Source organism: Arabidopsis lyrata (assembly GCF_000004255.2).
Source record: "Arabidopsis lyrata subsp. lyrata unplaced genomic scaffold ARALYscaffold_3, whole genome shotgun sequence".
NCBI classification, from domain to species: domain Eukaryota; kingdom Viridiplantae; phylum Streptophyta; class Magnoliopsida; order Brassicales; family Brassicaceae; genus Arabidopsis; species Arabidopsis lyrata.
This window is the reverse complement of record NW_003302553.1, coordinates 2,143,093-2,162,522: the sequence shown is the minus strand read 5'-3', so window position 1 is coordinate 2,162,522 and position 19,430 is coordinate 2,143,093. Positions and strand designations below refer to the sequence as shown.

The 19,430-nt window shown below is 41.5% G+C and overlaps 2 protein-coding genes across 2 annotated transcripts in view; both read left to right on the top strand.

Annotated features, from left to right (window-relative positions):
- The first annotated feature begins 855 nt into the window (after positions 1-855).
- LOC9320589 (receptor-like protein 12) lies at positions 856-4,167 on the top strand. Its single transcript, XM_021031403.1, has 2 exons — positions 856-3,716; positions 3,816-4,167. Exons 1-2 carry the CDS (start codon positions 1,098-1,100, stop codon positions 3,822-3,824), a joined length of 2,628 nt encoding a protein of 875 aa, XP_020887062.1. The 5' UTR covers positions 856-1,097; the 3' UTR covers positions 3,825-4,167.
- A 13,475-nt stretch (positions 4,168-17,642) lies between these two features.
- LOC110229850 (receptor-like protein 12) overlaps positions 17,643-19,430 on the top strand; it is a 3,250-nt gene continuing 1,462 nt past the window's right edge. The window contains exon 1 of the mRNA XM_021030891.1: positions 17,643-19,387. Within this exon, the coding sequence (XP_020886550.1) occupies positions 17,780-19,387 (1,608 nt within the window). The 5' untranslated portion in view covers positions 17,643-17,779. The remainder of the gene's footprint in view (positions 19,388-19,430) is intronic.

The following is a 19,430-nucleotide window of genomic DNA, read 5'->3' as shown; positions in this document are numbered from 1 at the left end:
AAATGGGCTTTCTTTAATTAAAAGTGAAATCACTTAAGTTATGGGAGGTAGTGCTTAGTGAGAGAGATTTCTTTAGAACAAGTTGTAATTTTCTATATTTTGTATTTTTGTATAACGTTGGAGTAACTAGTATGTCGGCGATTGTAATCAAGACCGAATTCTCAATATAATATTTTGTATTTTTGTATAACGTTGAAGTAACTAGTATGTCGGCGGTTGTAATCAAGACCGAATTCTCAATATAATATTATAGAAAATGATCACTATTTTCTAAACCGATTGTGTAATGAAAGTTCATGTATGTTTTATTGATTATTTTTTTCTTATCAATAAACTTTAAGGATTTGGCCATTCATTCTTTAGACCGAGCTGAAGAATCTTGAATAAGAAACTGAAGAAAAAAAGACAAAAACTGCATATCTCTAATAACCTTCAAGGATACAACAGCTTAGAGAGGAAGCAACCCAAGTACATGGTCATTCACTTATTCAGACAAGATTGAATATGAGCAAATATAAACTATCTAAACCTGTGTCGGTGTCGATGTAACTGCTAAGTAACATGGTAGCCAATATATGTGTAGACTATATCGCAAACTTAATGCTCACTTTTATTATTTGGTGTGATAAATCACTTGCAAGTCAGTAACCTCTACACTGGTTTTTGCAAAGTATATGCTCTTCTTATAACTCTAACCTCCTCTCCTAATTTTGATCAAACTTAATCGATGTTTCTCATTGTGATTGGATTGTTTGCAATTTTTGGTATTCTTCTATTTCGTGGAATTTTTGTTAGTTTATAATTTGGTTTGGACAAATAACATATGAACTTGCCAATAATAAAACCAAAAATGTATAGAAACCGACTATTCAACACAAAGACTTTTTACCCTCTCTGTTCAACGTCAAGAAGACTTGGTAGAAAGACAAGATGAGTGGATTTTATCTTTGTGGAGTTCAGAGTCTATTGTTATGTATATAAAGAGATTGGCATGAAACCATCTTACCACCACAATTCCTACTTTTGCTCTTTCATTATATTGATATTCAATAAAGTAAGATTAAAGTTAAAGGAGGAAGAAAAGCTCATAGCAGTCAATGAGTCTCATTCCTATTACTATTTATTTTCTCTTCTTGTTCTTTTATATTTTTCGAGATGTTTTAGCTGTTCCTAATAGACACTTATGTGACCCCGAACAAAGAAATGCACTTCTCGAGTTCAAGAAGGAGTTTAAGATTAAGAAGCCATGTTTTGGTTGTCCAAGTCCTCCGAAGACAAAGTCATGGGGGAATGGCAGCGACTGTTGTCATTGGGATGGTATTACTTGCGATGCTAAGACCGGGGAAGTAATCGAGCTAGACCTTATGTGCAGCTGCCTCCATGGCTGGTTTCATTCCAACAGTAATCTTTCTATGCTTCAAAACTTTCGTTTTCTTACCACTCTAGACCTTTCATATAATCATTTGAGTGGTCAAATCCCATCTTCGATTGGAAACCTTTCTCAACTCACCTCTCTCTACCTTTCTGGAAATTATTTCAGTGGTTGGATTCCTTCTTCACTTGGAAACCTTTTTCACCTCACCTCTCTCCGCCTCTATGATAACAATTTTGTTGGGGAAATCCCATCTTCACTTGGAAACCTGTCTTATCTCACCTTTCTCGACCTTTCTACTAACAATTTTGTTGGTGAAATCCCATCTTCTTTTGGCAGTTTGAACCAATTGTCTGTCTTACGTGTTGATAATAATAAACTTAGTGGTAACCTCCCACATGAACTAATCAATCTTACAAAGTTGTCAGAAATATCACTTTTACACAATCAGTTCACAGGCACGCTTCCTCCTAACATCACTTCACTCTCCATCCTTGAGTCCTTTTCGGCAAGTGGAAACAATTTCGTTGGAACTATCCCTTCTTCTCTCTTCATCATTCCTTCTATAACTCTTATTTTTTTGGACAATAACCAATTCAGCGGGACTCTTGAGTTTGGGAATATATCTTCACCGTCTAATTTACTAGTGTTACAACTTGGCGGTAACAACTTGAGAGGTCCAATCCCTATATCTATTTCCAGATTAGTCAACCTTAGGACACTTGACCTTTCCCATTTCAACATCCAAGGTCCAGTTGACTTTAATATCTTCTCGCATCTCAAATTGCTTGGAAATCTTTACCTATCTCATTCGAACACCACCACTACAATCGACTTGAATGCAGTCTTATCATGTTTCAAGATGCTCATTTCATTGGATCTCTCAGGCAACCATGTTTTAGTCACAAACAACATTTCAGTTTCTGACCCTCCTTCGGGATTGATAGGCTCTTTGAACTTGTCAGGATGTGGTATCACCGAGTTTCCAGAGATCCTAAGAACGCAACGCCAAATGAGGACGCTAGACATCTCCAACAACAAAATCAAAGGCCAAGTGCCTAGCTGGTTACTACTACAGTTGGATTACATGTATATTTCCAACAACAATTTCGTCGGTTTCGAAAGATCAACGAAACCTGAAGAATCCTTTGTCCCGAAACCATCTATGAAGCACTTGTTTGGCTCCAACAACAATTTCAATGGAAAGATTCCATCTTTCATCTGCTCGTTGCACTCTCTAATCATTCTCGATTTATCTAACAACAACTTCAGTGGTTCAATCCCTCCTTGTATGGGAAAATTCAAGAGTGCTCTTTCAGATCTAAACCTACGTCGGAATCGTCTTAGTGGAAGTCTTCCAAAGAATACAATGAAAAGTTTAAGGTCGCTTGATGTGAGTCATAACGAACTGGAGGGAAAGCTTCCAAGATCTCTGATCCACTTCTCTACTCTTGAAGTTTTGAATGTGGGAAGCAACAGAATTAACGACACGTTTCCGTTCTGGTTGAGTTCTCTAAAAAAGCTGCAAGTTCTTGTCTTACGCTCCAACGCATTTCACGGACGGATACACAAGACTCACTTTCCTAAGTTGCGAATCATCGACATATCCCGTAATCATTTCAATGGAACATTGCCAACAGATTGCTTTGTGGACTGGACTGCAATGTACTCACTTGGCAAAAATGAAGATCGGTTTACCGAAAAGTACATGGGATCAGGCTATTATCATGATTCAATGGTTTTGATGAATAAAGGTATAGCGATGGAACTGGTACGTATCCTAAAAATCTACACAGCTCTCGACTTCTCTGAGAACAAATTTGAAGGAGAGATTCCAGGATCCATGGGTCTATTGAAAGAGCTTCATATCCTCAACTTGTCAAGCAATGGTTTCACCGGACACATCCCATCATCTATGGCGAATTTGAGAGAGCTCGAGTCACTGGATGTTTCCCGAAACAAGCTTTCAGGAGAAATTCCGAAAGAACTAGGGAAGCTCTCGTACCTTGCCTACATGAACTTTTCTCATAACCAGCTTGTAGGTCCAGTACCAGGAGGCACTCAGTTTCAAACGCAATCTGCTTCGTCTTTTGAAGAAAACCTTGGGCTTTGTGGTCGTCCTCTAGAAGAATGTGGAGTTGTCCATGAGCCGACGCCTTCAGAGCAATCAGATAACGAAGAAGAACAAGTCTTGAGCTGGATTGCAGCTGCCATAGGGTTCACACCTGGTATCGTGCTTGGATTGACCATTGGACACATGGTGATTTCCTCCAAACCGCATTGGTTCTCCAAGGTGGTGTTCTACATCAACAACAGTCATAGACGCAGACGAACTCGTTCTGAGGTACCTTTTCCCTTAACGTGTGTTCTCTATAAATTGAAACCTTTATATAGAATCGTTGAATTTTCTGCTCATGCTTCTTAACTTTGATTTGCAAATAAGAAACCCTAAATCAGGGAATTGAAGACGTTCGAGAAGATGAACAAGGAAGGATCGTTAGGTGAATTCAGAATTGGGCCTTTAAAATGGGCTTGCTTACTTAAGTTAGGCCCATCAATGAAAGACGTCGGCGAAGAAAGCAACATCGTACGGAGAGTGTAATAATTACAGGAAGAAGACGAAGACATTCATAGACCATAAATCATGGAAGGTAGCGAGCGCATGCTTAGTGGAGAGAGATTCCTGTAAATTTCTTTTTTTTTTTTGTATTTTGGTATTAGATGTTGACGTATTGAAATTTAGGGCCGGGCATGATTACTCGTTACTCGCTCCGTACCCGTTACTTGTTTCGTATTCGCCTTGAAAAAATAAGTATATGTTGTTGTCAAGTGTTGGTGTCGGATCCCGCACCAGAAGTACGAGACCAACCAAAGATTGCCACGTAGTCAAGCGGGTGGCCCATAAAGGATGAAGCCCATTGGGCCCATGAACCGAGGGGACGGTCGAAGTGGTTGTCACCACTTCGATAGTCCGAAGTGACTGCACTGAGATGTGAGTTCGGTGTAGAAGACGCGGGTAGGTCGGCTCAAGGACACTTGGGCCAAAAAGGCGAGGCCCATGAAAATCAGAGTCAACTCAAATTCAAACGTTGAGCATTAAAGTCGAAGAATCAAAACGGACACATTTAAGAAGGAATAATTGTACTTAATTATCCATTTTAATGTCGCTTATCTATGTATAAATATAGAGGCCAATGGCCATGTAAAGGGGATCCTCCTAAAAAGAGAGAAATAATATAGCAATTTTCATATCAATTTACAAGTTTTTACGCATTCATTTTTGTCCCTCAAGAATTATCTTTCCCACTTAACAAAATACTTGAGTGTGTGAATCCGACATCCACATTTTGGCGCCGCCTGTGGGGAGATCAGGATTCTTGAGTGGTCAGATTTCTTCTTTTCTACATTTCCGAGATAAGCGACAATGTCCGGAGGAGACGCCGTTGAAACATCATTGGCCGAAACCCTCAAAGCTATGCAGCAAACCATGTCGGACATATCACAAAAGTTCTCGGATGTGGAGAAGGCCGTCGATACGTTGCAAACATCCCAGGTATCTCTTAGCCAAAACGTCAATAATATACAAACTCGTGTTCGCTCTTTAAGTGCAGGAAACCCGGTGGGAACCCGAAGAGGGATATTCAACTCGCCAAGTTCCGCTGCACGAAATGAAACCAGCGGACAAACAACTCCCGGTGCTACTAATAATGTGGCTCAGACGTCGGAAGAAGAGACGCAGCTCGGGGATGAAGAACAACTTGCAGCTCAGTACGAGCAGGAGAACCTCGACCAGTTCGAGACCATGAGGAAGGTTAGCCAGGAATTAAAAGAAATGAAATCAAAATTTCATCAAGCTACAAGTTCGGAGCCAGACATCAATCGAGTCATTGAAGAAGCAAGGCGAACCCCTTTTATCCCGCGAATTGCAAGTTTGAGGATCAAAGATTCCCGGAAGCTCAAGTTGGACCCTTACAGCGGATTGGAGGATCCAAAAAGCTATCTTGCAGCCTTTCTGATCGCTGCAGGAAGAGTCGAGTTGGATGAAGCTGATGAGGATGCAGGCTATTGCAAGCTGTTTTCGGAGAATCTATGTGGCCAAGCTCTAATGTGGTTCACCCAATTAGAGCCGGGTTCGATCAGCAATTTCGACGAACTGTCAGCCGTGTTCTTAAAGCAATATTCTATCCTTATGGATAAAAGCGTTTCGGATGCCGATCTTTGGAACTTGACGCAAGGATCTAATGAGTCACTTCGAGTTTTCATCACCAAATTCAAAGGAGTGCTATCAAAACTCCCAAGAATCTCACAGCAATCAGCTTTATCTGCCCTACGAAAAGGATTGCGACATGATTCAAGGTTTAAAGAAGACTTAATACTTCATAAACCAGATACAATTCAGGATGCACTCTTCCGTGCAAACAATTGGATGGGAGGTAGAAGACGAAAACTGAGCCTGGTCACGGCAATAACACGAGAAGCCGGCAGTCACCGTCCGCTAGCCAAGAAGTTCGAGCCTAGAGAGAGCAAAGGACCAAGGAAGTTTGGGTCGCAACCCTTCAACAATTCCGTCGGGAAGCAATTCCAAGGGAAAGGAAGATCAAACACTTGGGTCCGTGATGAAAGTCTATATTGCGACATTCATAAAGTAACCGGACATTTAACCAAGGATTGCAGCGTTCTTAAAAAGCACCTCGCAGAGCTTTGGGCTAGTGGTGATCTTTCTAAATTCGATATAAAAGATTTTGTGAAGGAATACCACGAAGCAAAGGAAAACTCCAAAGATCAAGATTCCAAAAGACCAAGGTTATCCAACGAGGAAGAACCAAGAAGTTCGAAGGGGAGGATCAATGTGATTCTAGGAGGTTCCAGATTTTGCGGAGATTCAATAAGTTCCATCAAAAAACATAGACGAAATGTCTTACTCAAAGCAAGCTTGAGTGAAGAAATTGATTTTCAAGGTGCTTCAATATCATTTAACGAAGAAGAAACGCGGCATCTCGAAAGACCGCATGACGATGCTCTAGTCATTACTCTTGACGTCGCAAACTTCGAAGTATCAAGGATCCTTATAGATACAGGCAGTTCGGTCGACTTGATCTTTTTAAGTACTCTAGAAAAAATGGGAATCAGCCGAGGAGACATAGTAGGACCCCCATCTCCGTTAGTTGCATTCACAAGCGAGTCAGCCATGTCTCTCGGAACAATCAAGCTACCGGTCCTTGCCAAGAAGGTATCGAAGATCGTGGACTTCGTTGTCTTCGATAAGCCCGCTGCTTACAACATCATCCTCGGGACTCCCTGGATTTATCGGATGAAAGCAGTCCCCTCTACATATCATTCATGTATCAAATTTCCAGCATCAAGTGGGGTGGAAACAATTCGGGGAGATCAAGAAGCTTCACGGACTTGTTACTTAGCTAGCCACCGTATGAAGATTCAATAGCAATTAACGAAGCCCGCAAAAGAAGGACTAAAAACAAAATTTCCTAGTGGGCAGAAGAAAGAGGATGTAGTAGTCGAAGTGGTACTGGAAGAAGACAAGCCGGACCGGAAAATTAGAATTGGAGCAACTTTGACTGGCCAAATAAAAGAAGCTTTGATCGAACTCTTAAGGAAAAACAAAGCATCATTTGCATGGTCAGCAGCGGACATGCCGAGCATAAATCCGAGTATAATTTGTCATGAACTAAACGTAGATCCAAGCTTCAAACCGGTGAAACAAAAAAGAAGAAAGCTTGGAGTGGAGCGGGAAAAAATAGTAAACGACGAAGTGGATAAACTCTTGAAGATAGGGTCCATAAGAGAAGTGCAATATCCGGAGTGGGTAGCAAACACTGTCGTTGTCAAGAAAAAGAATGGGAAAGATAGGGTTTGCATCGACTTTACAGACCTGAATAAAGCATGTCCCAAAGATAGTTTCCCGCTCCCGCATATAGATCGACTTGTAGAGTCCACCGCTGGAAATGAGCTGTTAACGTTCATGGACGCCTTCTCGGGTTATAATCAGATAATGATGAACCCCGATGATCAAGAAAAGACGTCATTTATCACAGATAGAGGTATCTACTGTTACAAGGTAATGCCTTTTGGTTTGAAAAATGCAGGAGCGACCTACCAACGGTTGGTGAACAAAATGTTTCACAATCACCTCGGGAAGACTATGGAAGTCTACATAGATGATATGTTGGTTAAATCGTTGAAGAAAGAAGATCATGTCAAACATTTGGAGGAATGTTTTGATATTCTCAATAAATATCAAATGAAGCTGAACCCGGCGAAGTGCACATTTGGAGTCCCATCCGGAGAATTTCTTGGTTATATCGTGGCAGAAAGAGGGATTGAAGCCAATCCAAATCAAATTAATGCCTTTCTGAACATGCCATCTCCAAGAAACTTCAAAGAAGTACAACGGTTGACTGGGCGGATTGCGGCTTTAAACCGTTTTATCTCGAGGTCAACAGATAAGTCGTTGCCTTTCTACCAAATTCTAAAAGGGAACAAAGGATTCCTTTGGGATGAGAAGTGTGAAGAAGCTTTTGGGCAGCTTAAGGCATACTTAACCACTCCACCTGTACTGTCCAAACCGGAAGTAGATGAAAAACTTTACTTGTACGTATCAGTTTCAAACCACGCGGTTAGTGGAGTCTTGGTTCGGGAAGACCGTGGGGAGCAGAAACCAATTTACTATGTGAGCAAGTCAATGACGGATCCAGAAACCAGATACACAATGATGGAGAAACTCGCACTCGCGGTGGTAACTTCAGCTCGGAAGCTGCGTCCATATTTTCAATCTCATCCGGTTGAAGTATTAACTAACCAACCACTCCGAACAATACTTCATAGTCCAAGTCAGTCCGGACGTTTGGCGAAATGGGCGGTGGAATTAAGCGAGTATGACATAGAGTTCAAAAGCCGGATCAGTATGAAGGCTCAGGTCTTAGCAGACTTCCTGACCGAACTACCAATACCTGGAACGATAGAGCAACCGGAGAACCAAACTTTGAAATTATACGTAGACGGGTCTTCAACAAAACAAGGATCCGGAGTGGGAATCAAGTTGGAATCTCCAACATCGGAAATTCTAGAACAGTCATTCCGATTGTTATTCAATGCCTCCAACAACGAGGCAGAATACGAAGCCCTTATTGCCGGACTTCGACTAGCACAAGGAGTTGGAGCTAAGGAAATATTGGATTATTGCGATTCGCAATTAGTAGTTAACCAATTTAATGGAGACTATGAGGCTAAAGATTCAAGAATGGAAGCATACCTCGAAGTGGTGAAGGATCTATCTAAAAATTTCTCGAAATTTGAATTAATCCGCATACCTCGGGGAGAGAATACAACTGCAGATGCACTTGCCGCTTTGGCGTCAACATCAGATCCTGAGTTAAAGAGAATTATTCCAGTAGAGTGCATCTCGGAGCGAAGCATTCAAGACAGCAAGAAAACCCTCGTCGTTACAAGGTCTCGAGCAGCGGCACGCGACCGTGGCAAACCAGAGATCGAACCGCCACCCAACAAACGCAGGAAGTCAAAAGGATCAAATACATCTAACAAGGAACCCGTTGTCTTAGCTGAAGAAATGATTCCAGAAACGATGATAGAAACCGAGCCATTACTTGAGGAAAATATTCTTGAACCAAACGAACATCCCGAACCAGAGCCGCGGATATTTCACAAAGTTGACCAAATTCCGGCTAAAGACTGGGGGGCTGACTGGAGGGAGCCAATAAAGCACTACATCACGACAGGAGAGCTCCCAAAGAATAAATGACAGGCCAGGAAAATGAAAGTCGTTAGCGCGAAATTTTGCCTATCAAAAGATGCGTTATATAGGCGAGGTGTTAGTGACCCTTACCTATTATGCATTTTTGGGCCCGAAGTCGAAATCGTCATGAGCGAAGTGCATGAAGGATTATGTGGAAGTCATTCATCAGGAAGAGCTATGGCTTTTAAAGTTAAAAGAATGGGGTACTTTTGGCCCACTATGATCACAGATTGTGTTAAGTTCGCCCAAAGATGCAAGCGCTGCCAACTCCATGCGCCATTAATCCATCAACCGTCAGAATTATTCTCCTCCATTTCCGCCCCATACCCGTTTATGAGGTGGTCAATGGACATCATTGGACCATTGCACAAATCAACTCGAGGTGTACAGTACCTTTTAGTCCTTACGGACTACTTTTCGAAATGGATTGAAGCTGAGGCGTATGTTGGTATCAAGGATTCGGCGGTGAAGACTTTTATTTGGAAGAACATTATATGTCGACATGGAGTTCCGTACGAAATAGTCACTGATAATGGACCACAATTCATTTCACATGAGTTTGATGCCTTTTGTGCGGACTGGGGAATCAAAGTTAGTTATTCTACTCCACGATATCCGCAAGGAAACGGACAAGCTGAAGCCGCGAACAAGACAATATTAAGCAATCTCAAGAAACGCTTAAGTCATCTAAAGGGAGGATGGTATGAAGAACTCCAACCCGTCATGTGGGCTTATCGTACAACCCCTAGGCGACCTACAGGAGAAACTCCATTCTCTTTGGTTTATGGCATGGAAGCGGTAGTACCAGCTGAACTCAACGTGCCCGGACTTCGTCGAATAGAAGCACCGTTAAATGAGGAAGAAAATTCAGCGATGCTTAACGATTCACTGGATACCATAAATGAAAGGCGTGATCAAGCTCTAATTCGGATCCAGAATTACCAACAGGCAGCAGCCCGGTATTACAATTCTAAGGTTAAAAGTAGGCCGTTCTTCGTGGGAGATTATGTATTAAGGCGTGTCTTTGACAACAGAAAAGAAGAAGGCGCCGGTAAACTCGGTATTAATTGGGAAGGACCTTACATTATTACCGAAGTGGTTCGGAACGGTGTTTATAGGTTAAAAGACCTAGAAGACAATCCAGTCAAGCGACCTTGGAATGTGACCAACTTAAAGAAGTTTTATGTTTAAAAGCTACATGCATTGATTATGTACATGAACTACGATTTGGCTTGATCCCGAAATGGGTACGTAGGCAGCTCGAAAACGAGTTCAGCTATTAATAAAATTTTTGTTTTATTTCTTTATTAAAGGAAGAAGGTTCGGCTATGCGAACATACAAGAGATTGGAAATAAAGCGTTTATTCAAAAAAAAAAAGAGGCGAAGTGTCCCTCATCGTACACTTCGAACTACGAAATCCTCGTTGACGAGCAGAACACTTCAATTCCTTGACCAGCAAGATCGAGGATTGACATCATGCAGTCCGGAATTCGAGCAAAATCAGAGATTCCAAGCTCAATCCACTCTCCGGGGTGAGATTCAAGAATGTGAAGATTTCTTGACACCGTAGTAAGCCTGCGTTGCATCCGGTTAATCCTCTTCCGGAGTCTCCTCTTTTCCGACGTAAGCTTCCGGTGTTGAAGTTCAAGTGCTTCTATGAACGCCGTCGCTGTTCCTTGGTCTCTGATTGGGAGATTCCTGATCAAAGCACATGGGGCTCGGATCTGAGATCTCGAGAAGCCGCGAAGTGGAGGAGGCTGCCTGTTTAGCTCATTTGAAACATCTTCATCCATCATTCCGATTCTGGAGAAGTCGGGCATAGATTCTGAACAGCGAAGATTGAACTCCATACCTGCTAAAATGAAAAGAAGGATGAGAAGTAAAGGAAAATCGAACCTATAATTTATAGGAACCCCATATCCTTAGCAAGCTGCGGATTTCATCCAAGGAATGGAGTGATTCACGGAGAGATTTATGCCCTCGAATGGATCCTGCATTAAAGGACGCATCTCCAAGAATATTCGGAAAGAAAGGAAAGTTGCAAATATTTCCATAAATAAAAAGGGCCGAAGCCCATTACGAGTTTTTGTTTTTTAAAAAAAAAAGAGAGAAGTGAAGAAATTGGAGAACATTTATGGGAGAGGCTCAGGAACAGGCTCCCTCATCGCCGGTTTAGTCCTCGAAGTGGACGCCTTGTTTTTGGCATCCACTTCGGAACGATCCCGAAGGCGTTTCCGGCAGTCGCTGGCCTCCTCCTCCAAGTACTCTTCCTCTTCATCGTCGGATGGAACGGCAAAGACTGGGGCGTTCACGGGACCCGGGACTCCTCTAGCACGGAGATACATCCGAAGCATCTTCGGGATCTCAGCAACGGAATCAAAGTTCCGCCACTCCCACTGAAAGGGATCACTCTCCAAAGCTCGTATTTTCCTTTCCACCCGAGCGATGCGAGCCTCAAGCGTCTGCCTTTTGAGTCCAAGCCGCTGCCTCTCTTCACACAAGCGACGGTGCTTGTCGGCGACCTAGCATAAAGATGAGTGAATAAAATGAAGCAAAAAGTTTTTGAGTCAAAAACTCTAAATATTTACCTTGTCGATAAAATCGCAAGCCTCTTTCTTCTCCTTCGGAGGAAAGTGAAAGACGGCGTGAGGGAAGAGAACGCCGGACGGTTCAAAGCCGTCGCCGGACAAGAAGAGTGGGCTGCCGGGATCAACGGGGGCTACTGTTTCGTTTTCCATTCTTAAAATATTTCTCAAGTAAGATTCTAAAGTCATGCTTAAATAAAGCTTAGAAGTAGGTAAGCCTTTATTTATAATGATTTAGGGTTTGCCTTGGAACCATAAATTCATTAATGGTAACGTTTCCGAGTGGATTAAACCATTTTTGGAAAATCGAGAAAAGGCAATTATTACATTAAAAGACGAGCCGTTCTCTTTAAGAAGAGAAAAAGCAACCGTCGCATCAACTGCAAAAGTTTCTAAGGCCCAAGCCTGACAAGTTTACCGAGTTGACTAAACCCGAAGTGGGGAACTCGCTTTAAGCCGAGCTCAGTTCTCGCATTCTAAAGAGAAAGGTCTGATCAACCTAAAAATCTCGAAAGCATTGCCACAAGGCCACAAAAGGTTAAAGCGGACTTTGCAAACCCGTATATAATTTTAACCAAACCCCCTTGGGTCGCAACCTAGAAAGGTTTAAAAGCCTCCTCAGGCAAATATCTTGTTCAAAAGAAAATAAAGCCTCCTTAGGCAAAAAATAAATTCGAGATTAAGTCTTAAAATAAAAAGGGACAATCCCCAATTTAAAGTGGACACAGCCACTACGGAGCGATCTCCACCTCGGGCTCCTGCTCAGCAACCAGAGTTTCATTCACCTCCTTGACTGGTGCTTGATCAGATGAAGCTCCCTGACCACCCTCCGCGGGACAACCAACCTCCGGAGTAACCTCCGGTACCACAGGAGCTACGGGCGGGACAATGCCTTCCGTCTCACTTGAACCTAGAAATAATAATTCCAGTCAATCAAAGGTACAAGGTAAGAAATGGTAAGCCTTAGGAGCCAAGCGTTACCTGCCCAGTCTAAACCCGATTCACTTATTTGAGGTGATTCAGTAAAGAATGCCTCGAAGTCAAGCGGGTTGAAGGCCGAAGTGGGAAGAGCTGCCAAGCGACTCCGTTTTTCAGAAAGGTTAGTCGACAGCTCGGTCCTTTCTTGCTCTTCGGAGAAATCTGCTTCATGGATTTGATCCAGCAGAATCAGGTTACTTTCGTGCTCCTTGATGTCTGACTCCAAGTCCGACCTAGCCTTCTCAGTCTGCATGAATCGGATGGCCCCTTGGATCAACTCCATCCCGCGTCCCTTGACCTCTTTTCTGGCTTTTGACGCCGACCTCGCCAACTCGGAATCACGCAATTTGGCGATCGCTTTGTACTTTGCGTTGAGCTCGATGAGTTGGTTGTTCAGGGAATCAGCGTTTGATTCGGATTCTTGAAGCCTACCTTGAATACCAGAAAACTCTTCCTGGAGCTTGAAGTTCTGGTCGTACTGACCCTGCAGCTCCCCCTTTACCTGCGCAAGCTCGGATGTTAAATTATCGACTTTGTCCTCCAGCTCGTGCTTGGAGCCGGCAGAAGAACTGAGTTCGGCTTCAAGGGCGGAGAGTTTCTTTGTCCACATGTCAATCTCCTTCTCCCGGCTAATGACCAACCCTTCGTAATGTTCGACCATGTCGTTAAATTCGCTTTGAGCCTGACGTTGTACATGAACCCGGGATGACGAGTCAGATTCGCAGAATGGCAATACAATAAAAAATATACTTAAAAGAAAGCGAAACTAACCCGAGATGAGTGATGTGCGTGAAGCAAATAACGTTCACGAATCGCAGGGCGCCATTTGTCAAAGTCTGGCAAGATCGAACCCGATCGGGTCTTGAAGCATCGGAAGACGCTGCCCTCTTTCTCCATAGCTGTGAAGAAGGAAGAATTGTAAAAATTGGAATTTCAAGACAAAGGTTTAAGTGTGTGTAAATCACCAAACCTGAAAGTGATTTGACTTGAGGTACAAGAGCAGGCTTCAGCCTCGAGGGAGCATCTCGAGATTCAGAATCTCCCTTTTTCGGAGACGCACTCCGGGCGGTCTTCCCACTATCAGGCTGGGAAGAGGAGGACATGTCAACCGGTCGTGGAGGACCCATTGGTTCAGAAGGAGGGGATGACCGAGGTGAGCGGTCAGTCCGGGCCCTTGACTTTTCCCTCTGCGGGGAAGGATCACTGCGAGAGGACTTGTCTCTCTTTCGGCGAACCAAGTTCTTAATTGGCTCGTTACTAAAATCATCTCGGGAAGGACGAGGTGAATCACGGCAAGGAGATCGATCCCTCCGAGGAGAACGTGAGTCGCGACGAGGAGTTAATCTGAAGGAAGCGACAGATCGGGCTCCCTCGGTACTGCCATCATCGACCAGCAAGGTCCTACTATAGTCCTTCTTGTCTATGGAAGTCGCGAGAAACTTTTTCTTCTCCTCGCAAGCCTCAGCCATCGGCTTGGAAAGCAACTTACGCTTGGCCGCAAGGGCCCGAGATGACATTCCTTGAGTTGAGGGAGGGGGAGGAATTTGGTGAAGATGACCAGGCGGACTCATCCTGAGTCTGTGGTTAGCCTCTATGAATCGTTCGAGAGTGAAGGAATTCCAAAGGGTTTCCCCTTCAAGAATTATTTTGAAGAATTCGATGAACTCTTCAGATGGGAGATTGGAAGCGATGAAAGCTGCGAAATGAAACAACGGTGTTAGTTAATAAAGATAAACAAACAACCGGGAGAGATACGGGCGACCTAATCTCTACCAGGTTTCGCCGACCACTTCGAAGGGAGGAAATCTGCAAGATTTCCAATCGAAGCGGGAGTTTTCTTAATCAAGAACCAAGGATGATGCCAATTTTCATCCTTGTTTGGAAGATGCGAAATGATGTTCCTGTTGGCGTTGGGATATGCTGAAAAATACCCCGTTTTCTTCGATGAGCTTCTCACGCTTAGAAGCTCATTTAGTTCGGCAACTCCGATAACGTAACCGGCCTCCGCCGCGATTGTTATAATGCCGAGAATAGTACGAAGAAGATTGGGGGTTAATTGAGGAAGAGCGATTTCAAGAGCCGCTAGGTATAAAATTAGGGCTTCGGGAAGAGGAAAGGTCAGCCCGCAACCCTTGAAATAAATCTCATACACACAGAAGTAACCATCGCGATGGTTCTCTGGAGATTCTGTGGGGGAAGCTATTTGAGCTTCCGCCATAATTTCCGGCGGGATCCGGCAAAGCTCTCTCAATCGCTCGAGGGATTGAAGAGTACAAGTGGACCTAAAGTGCGGACCGGCAATATCACCAGGGCGGGTGCACTCGTCGTTACTAGAACGCCTCTCGTCGAAAGACGGAGACTCGGGTCTATCGGAATCGGAAGTCATTGGGAAGAAAGAAAAATTCAAGATCCAGCGAAGAAGGGTTTTGGTGAAGGAACGAAGAGAGAGGTTTTGATTAAAGTACAAAAGTAAAAGAAGAGAGTAATGGTGAAAAGAAGTTACCTCAAGCTAATGATGAAACCGCCTCGGAAGTCGTGTGGGAAGTGGGAAGGTTTTTCTCGTTTTAATAGTAATTAATCAATATACGGTCATAATGATGACAGATGTCACTCGGTTAAAAATGGCTAGTGCCGAAATTAAAGGAGTGATGAGATTTTCGGCGGGAAATCAGAAAGATTCTCGAGCGCAATCTTTGGCCACTTGAGCATTTAAAGTCCTCCGAATTGGAATAGCACTTCGAAGAACTTGGGGGGCTAATTGTTGGTGTCGGATCCCGCACCAGAAGTACGAGACCAACCAAAGATTGCCACGTAGTCAAGCGGGTGGCCCATAAAGGATGAAGCCCATTGGGCCCATGAACCGAGGGGACGGTCGAAGTGGTTGTCACCACTTCGATAGTCCGAAGTGACTGCACTGAGATGTGAGTTCGGTGTAGAAGACGCGGGTAGGTCGGCTCAAGGACACTTGGGCCAAAAAGGCGAGGCCCATGAAAATCAGAGTCAACTCAAATTCAAACGTTGAGCATTAAAGTCGAAGAATCAAAACGGACACATTTAAGAAGGAATAATTGTACTTAATTATCCATTTTAATGTCGCTTATCTATGTATAAATATAGAGGCCAATGGCCATGTAAAGGGGATCCTCCTAAAAAGAGAGAAATAATATAGCAATTTTCATATCAATTTACAAGTTTTTACGCATTCATTTTTGTCCCTCAAGAATTATCTTTCCCACTTAACAAAATACTTGAGTGTGTGAATCCGACATCCACAAAGGCAAGTACCAAGTAGTATAATTTAGATACTTGCAAGTACAAGCCAAACAACAAGTAGTTTTAAAAAAACTAATATTCGGCTTGTTTGACCCGCTACTCGTTATTATTTTACTATTTTATATACATATATTTTATATTATATTAATTTTAAAAATATATTTAAAAATTACGTCAAAAGTAAAGTAAAATTTAAATATATAAAAAATTTGAGAGTATTACTTGTAAATTACTTGCAAGTAATTCGTAAATACTTACAAGTAATTCGTAAATATTTGCAAGTAACTCGCAAGTAGCAAGTAATAAGACAAGACAAGTAAATCGCAAGTCACTTATTTTTTAACAAGTACTCGTTTTCAACAAGCTAAGCACAAGTACTAATTTTTATTACTCGTACAAGACAAGTAAAGTAATAAGTATCCCTAAAAAAACAAGTATTCGCCTTGTCCCCACCGGTTGTGTTATGAAAATTCACGTCATCTTTGCTATGCTTCTATTTTTTCGTCTTTTTTTTTTTTTTCTTTTTTGGACAAACAACATATGTACTACTTTCCAATAATAAAACAAAAAATGTATATAAGAAAATTACTATTTAACACCAAGGGTCTAAATGGTAACTGAGGAATGTGGTTGAATCCGGCTGAATTGCTGAATCTAGCTGAATTTTTAGTGATTTTTAGCTGAATCTGGCTGAATTTTTACATTTTCAAATGGCAACCGCTGAATCTAACTGAATTTTTGTGATTTTTAGCAGAATCTGTCGAAATAATTAAGACTTTAATTGAAAAATATCGTCTAATAATTATGAATATTAATATAATAACTAAGAAAAATATCTAAATAAAATAGATAAAATTATCTAATAGTCTAATTAACTCTTATACTATAAATAAATACTATAATTCATATTATTATTAAAAATATATTGTTAGCAAAATTAAGTTGTTCTTCCAAATTTAATTTTTTGAACTATGTAATTAATTAATAAAAATCTTTGTCAAAGTTTTATTGAAAATTTAATTGAAAAATAAACATGATAATATAGTATAGATTATCTAATTGATTGTTAATTGTTCTCTAGTAGTTTAAAATCATTAATATGATTAGGATGATTAAGATTTTTTAAAAAATTTGATATTTTAAATAGTTATTTTAGCATAAGTATGAGTTGTTTTTGCGAAATTTTGAAAAAATATATTTAGTTATCTAAAGGTTATTTAAATTATCTACAGTTATCCGAACATAAATTCGTCTCTTGTCTATTCTGATAATGATTTTATGTATCTGAATTATTCATATATCGTATTTGTATGATCTGACTTATTTTAAAATATAAATTTGATGTGTAATTTTTGATATCCAAAATATTTTAATTCGAGTTGTGTAATCGCTATAATCCGAATTTTTACTTGAAATAAACATACTACGTATATTTTGGTATTGGAAGAACTGTTGAATGTAGCTGAATTTAGTTTTATGCAAATGGTAACTGCGGAATTGCTAAATCAAAAAATGTATATAAGAAAATTACTATTTAACACCAAGACTTGTAATGTTGACTATTCAAACACAAAGACTTTTACTCTCTGTATCCAACGTAAAAGAAGGACTTGGTAGAAAGACAAGTTATTGAGTCAAGCTGAGTTGATTTATCTTTGTGGAGTAGTCTATTATTATGTATAAAGAGATGAGCATGAAACCAATGTAATCACACACACACACATACAAAAAAAAAAAAAAAAGAGTTACCATTACAATTTCCATTTTTCTCTGTTTCTTTTTCATTAGCTTGAAGAAGGATGAAAGACTCTTGGAACTCAACGAGTATCATTCCTTTAACTTTTTATTCCCTCATCTTCTTATTCACTTTTAATTTTCGAGATGTGTTTGGGGTTCCTACTAAACACTTGTGTCGTCCCGAACAAAGGGATGCACTTCTAGAGCTCAAGAAGGAGTTTGAGATTAAGAAGCCTTGTTTCGACGACCTTCTTCCGAAGAAGACAGAGTCATGGGCGAATAACAGTGACTGTTGCTATTGGGACGGTATTACGTGCAATGCCAAGTCCGGGGAAGTGATCGAGCTAGACCTTACTCGTAGCTGCCTCCAAGGCCTGTTTCATTCCAACACCAGTCTTTTTAGGGTTCAAAATCTTCGTTTTCTAACCACTCTCGACCTTTCCTATAATTATTTCAGTGGCCAAATCCCGTCTTCTATTGAAAACTTTTCTCATCTTACCACTCTCGACCTCTCTAAAAATTATTTCAGTGGTTTCATTCCTTCTTCAATTGGAAATCTTTCACATCTCACTTTTCTAGACCTTTCTGGTAATGATTTCATTGGTGAAATGCCATTTTTTGGCAGTTTGAACCAGTTGACCAACTTAAATGTTGATTCCAATGAACTTAGTGGTATCTTCCCCCTTTCCCTACTCAATCTGAAAAAGCTTTCGGATTTATCACTCTCCCGCAATCAGTTCACGGGCACCCTTCCTTCTAACATGAGCTCACTCTCTAACTTGGAGTACTTTGAGGCATGGGGCAACGGTTTTACTGGAACTCTACCTTCTTCTCTCTTCACTATCCCGTCTTTGACCTCTATTGATTTGAGAAATAACCAACTCAACGGCACTCTTGAGTTTGGGAATATATCTTCACCATCTACACTAACAGTGCTAGACATTAGCAATAACAACTTCATAGGGCCAATCCCGAACTCCATTTCCAAATTTATAAACCTTCAGGACCTTGATCTTTCTCATCTCAATACTCAAGGCCCAGTTGACTTTAGTATCTTCATGAATCTCAAGTCGCTCCTACTTCTTAACCTATCTCATTTGAACACCACCACTACGATTGACTTGAATGGACTCTTTTCCTCGCATCTCAACTCAATCTATTCAATGGATCTCTCAGGCAACCATGTTTCAGCCACAACCAAAAGTTCAGTTGCAGATCATCATCCTACGCAATTGATAAGCCAGTTGTTCTTGTCAGGATGCGGCATCACCGAGTTCCCGGAGCTCTTAAGAAGCCAGCACAAATTGACGAATCTAGACATTTCCAACAACAAAATCAAAGGTCAAGTGCCTGGCTGGCTATGGACTCTACCAAAGTTGATATTCGTTGATCTTTCCAGCAACACTTTTAGCGGTTTCGAAAGATCAATGGAACTTGGGCTACCCTTTATCACCAGACCATCTATGCAGTACTTGGTTGGCTCCAATAACAATTTCACGGGAAAGATTCCCTCTTTCATATGCGCTTTGCGCTCTCTAATCACTCTTGATTTATCTGACAATAACCTCAATGGTTCCATCCCTCATTGTATGGGAAATCTTAAGAGTACTCTTTCATTTCTAAACCTTCGTCCGAATCGTCTTGGTGGAGGGTCTTCCAAGGAGTATAATTAAAAGTCTAAGGGTCCCTTGATGTCGGTCATAACCAACTGGT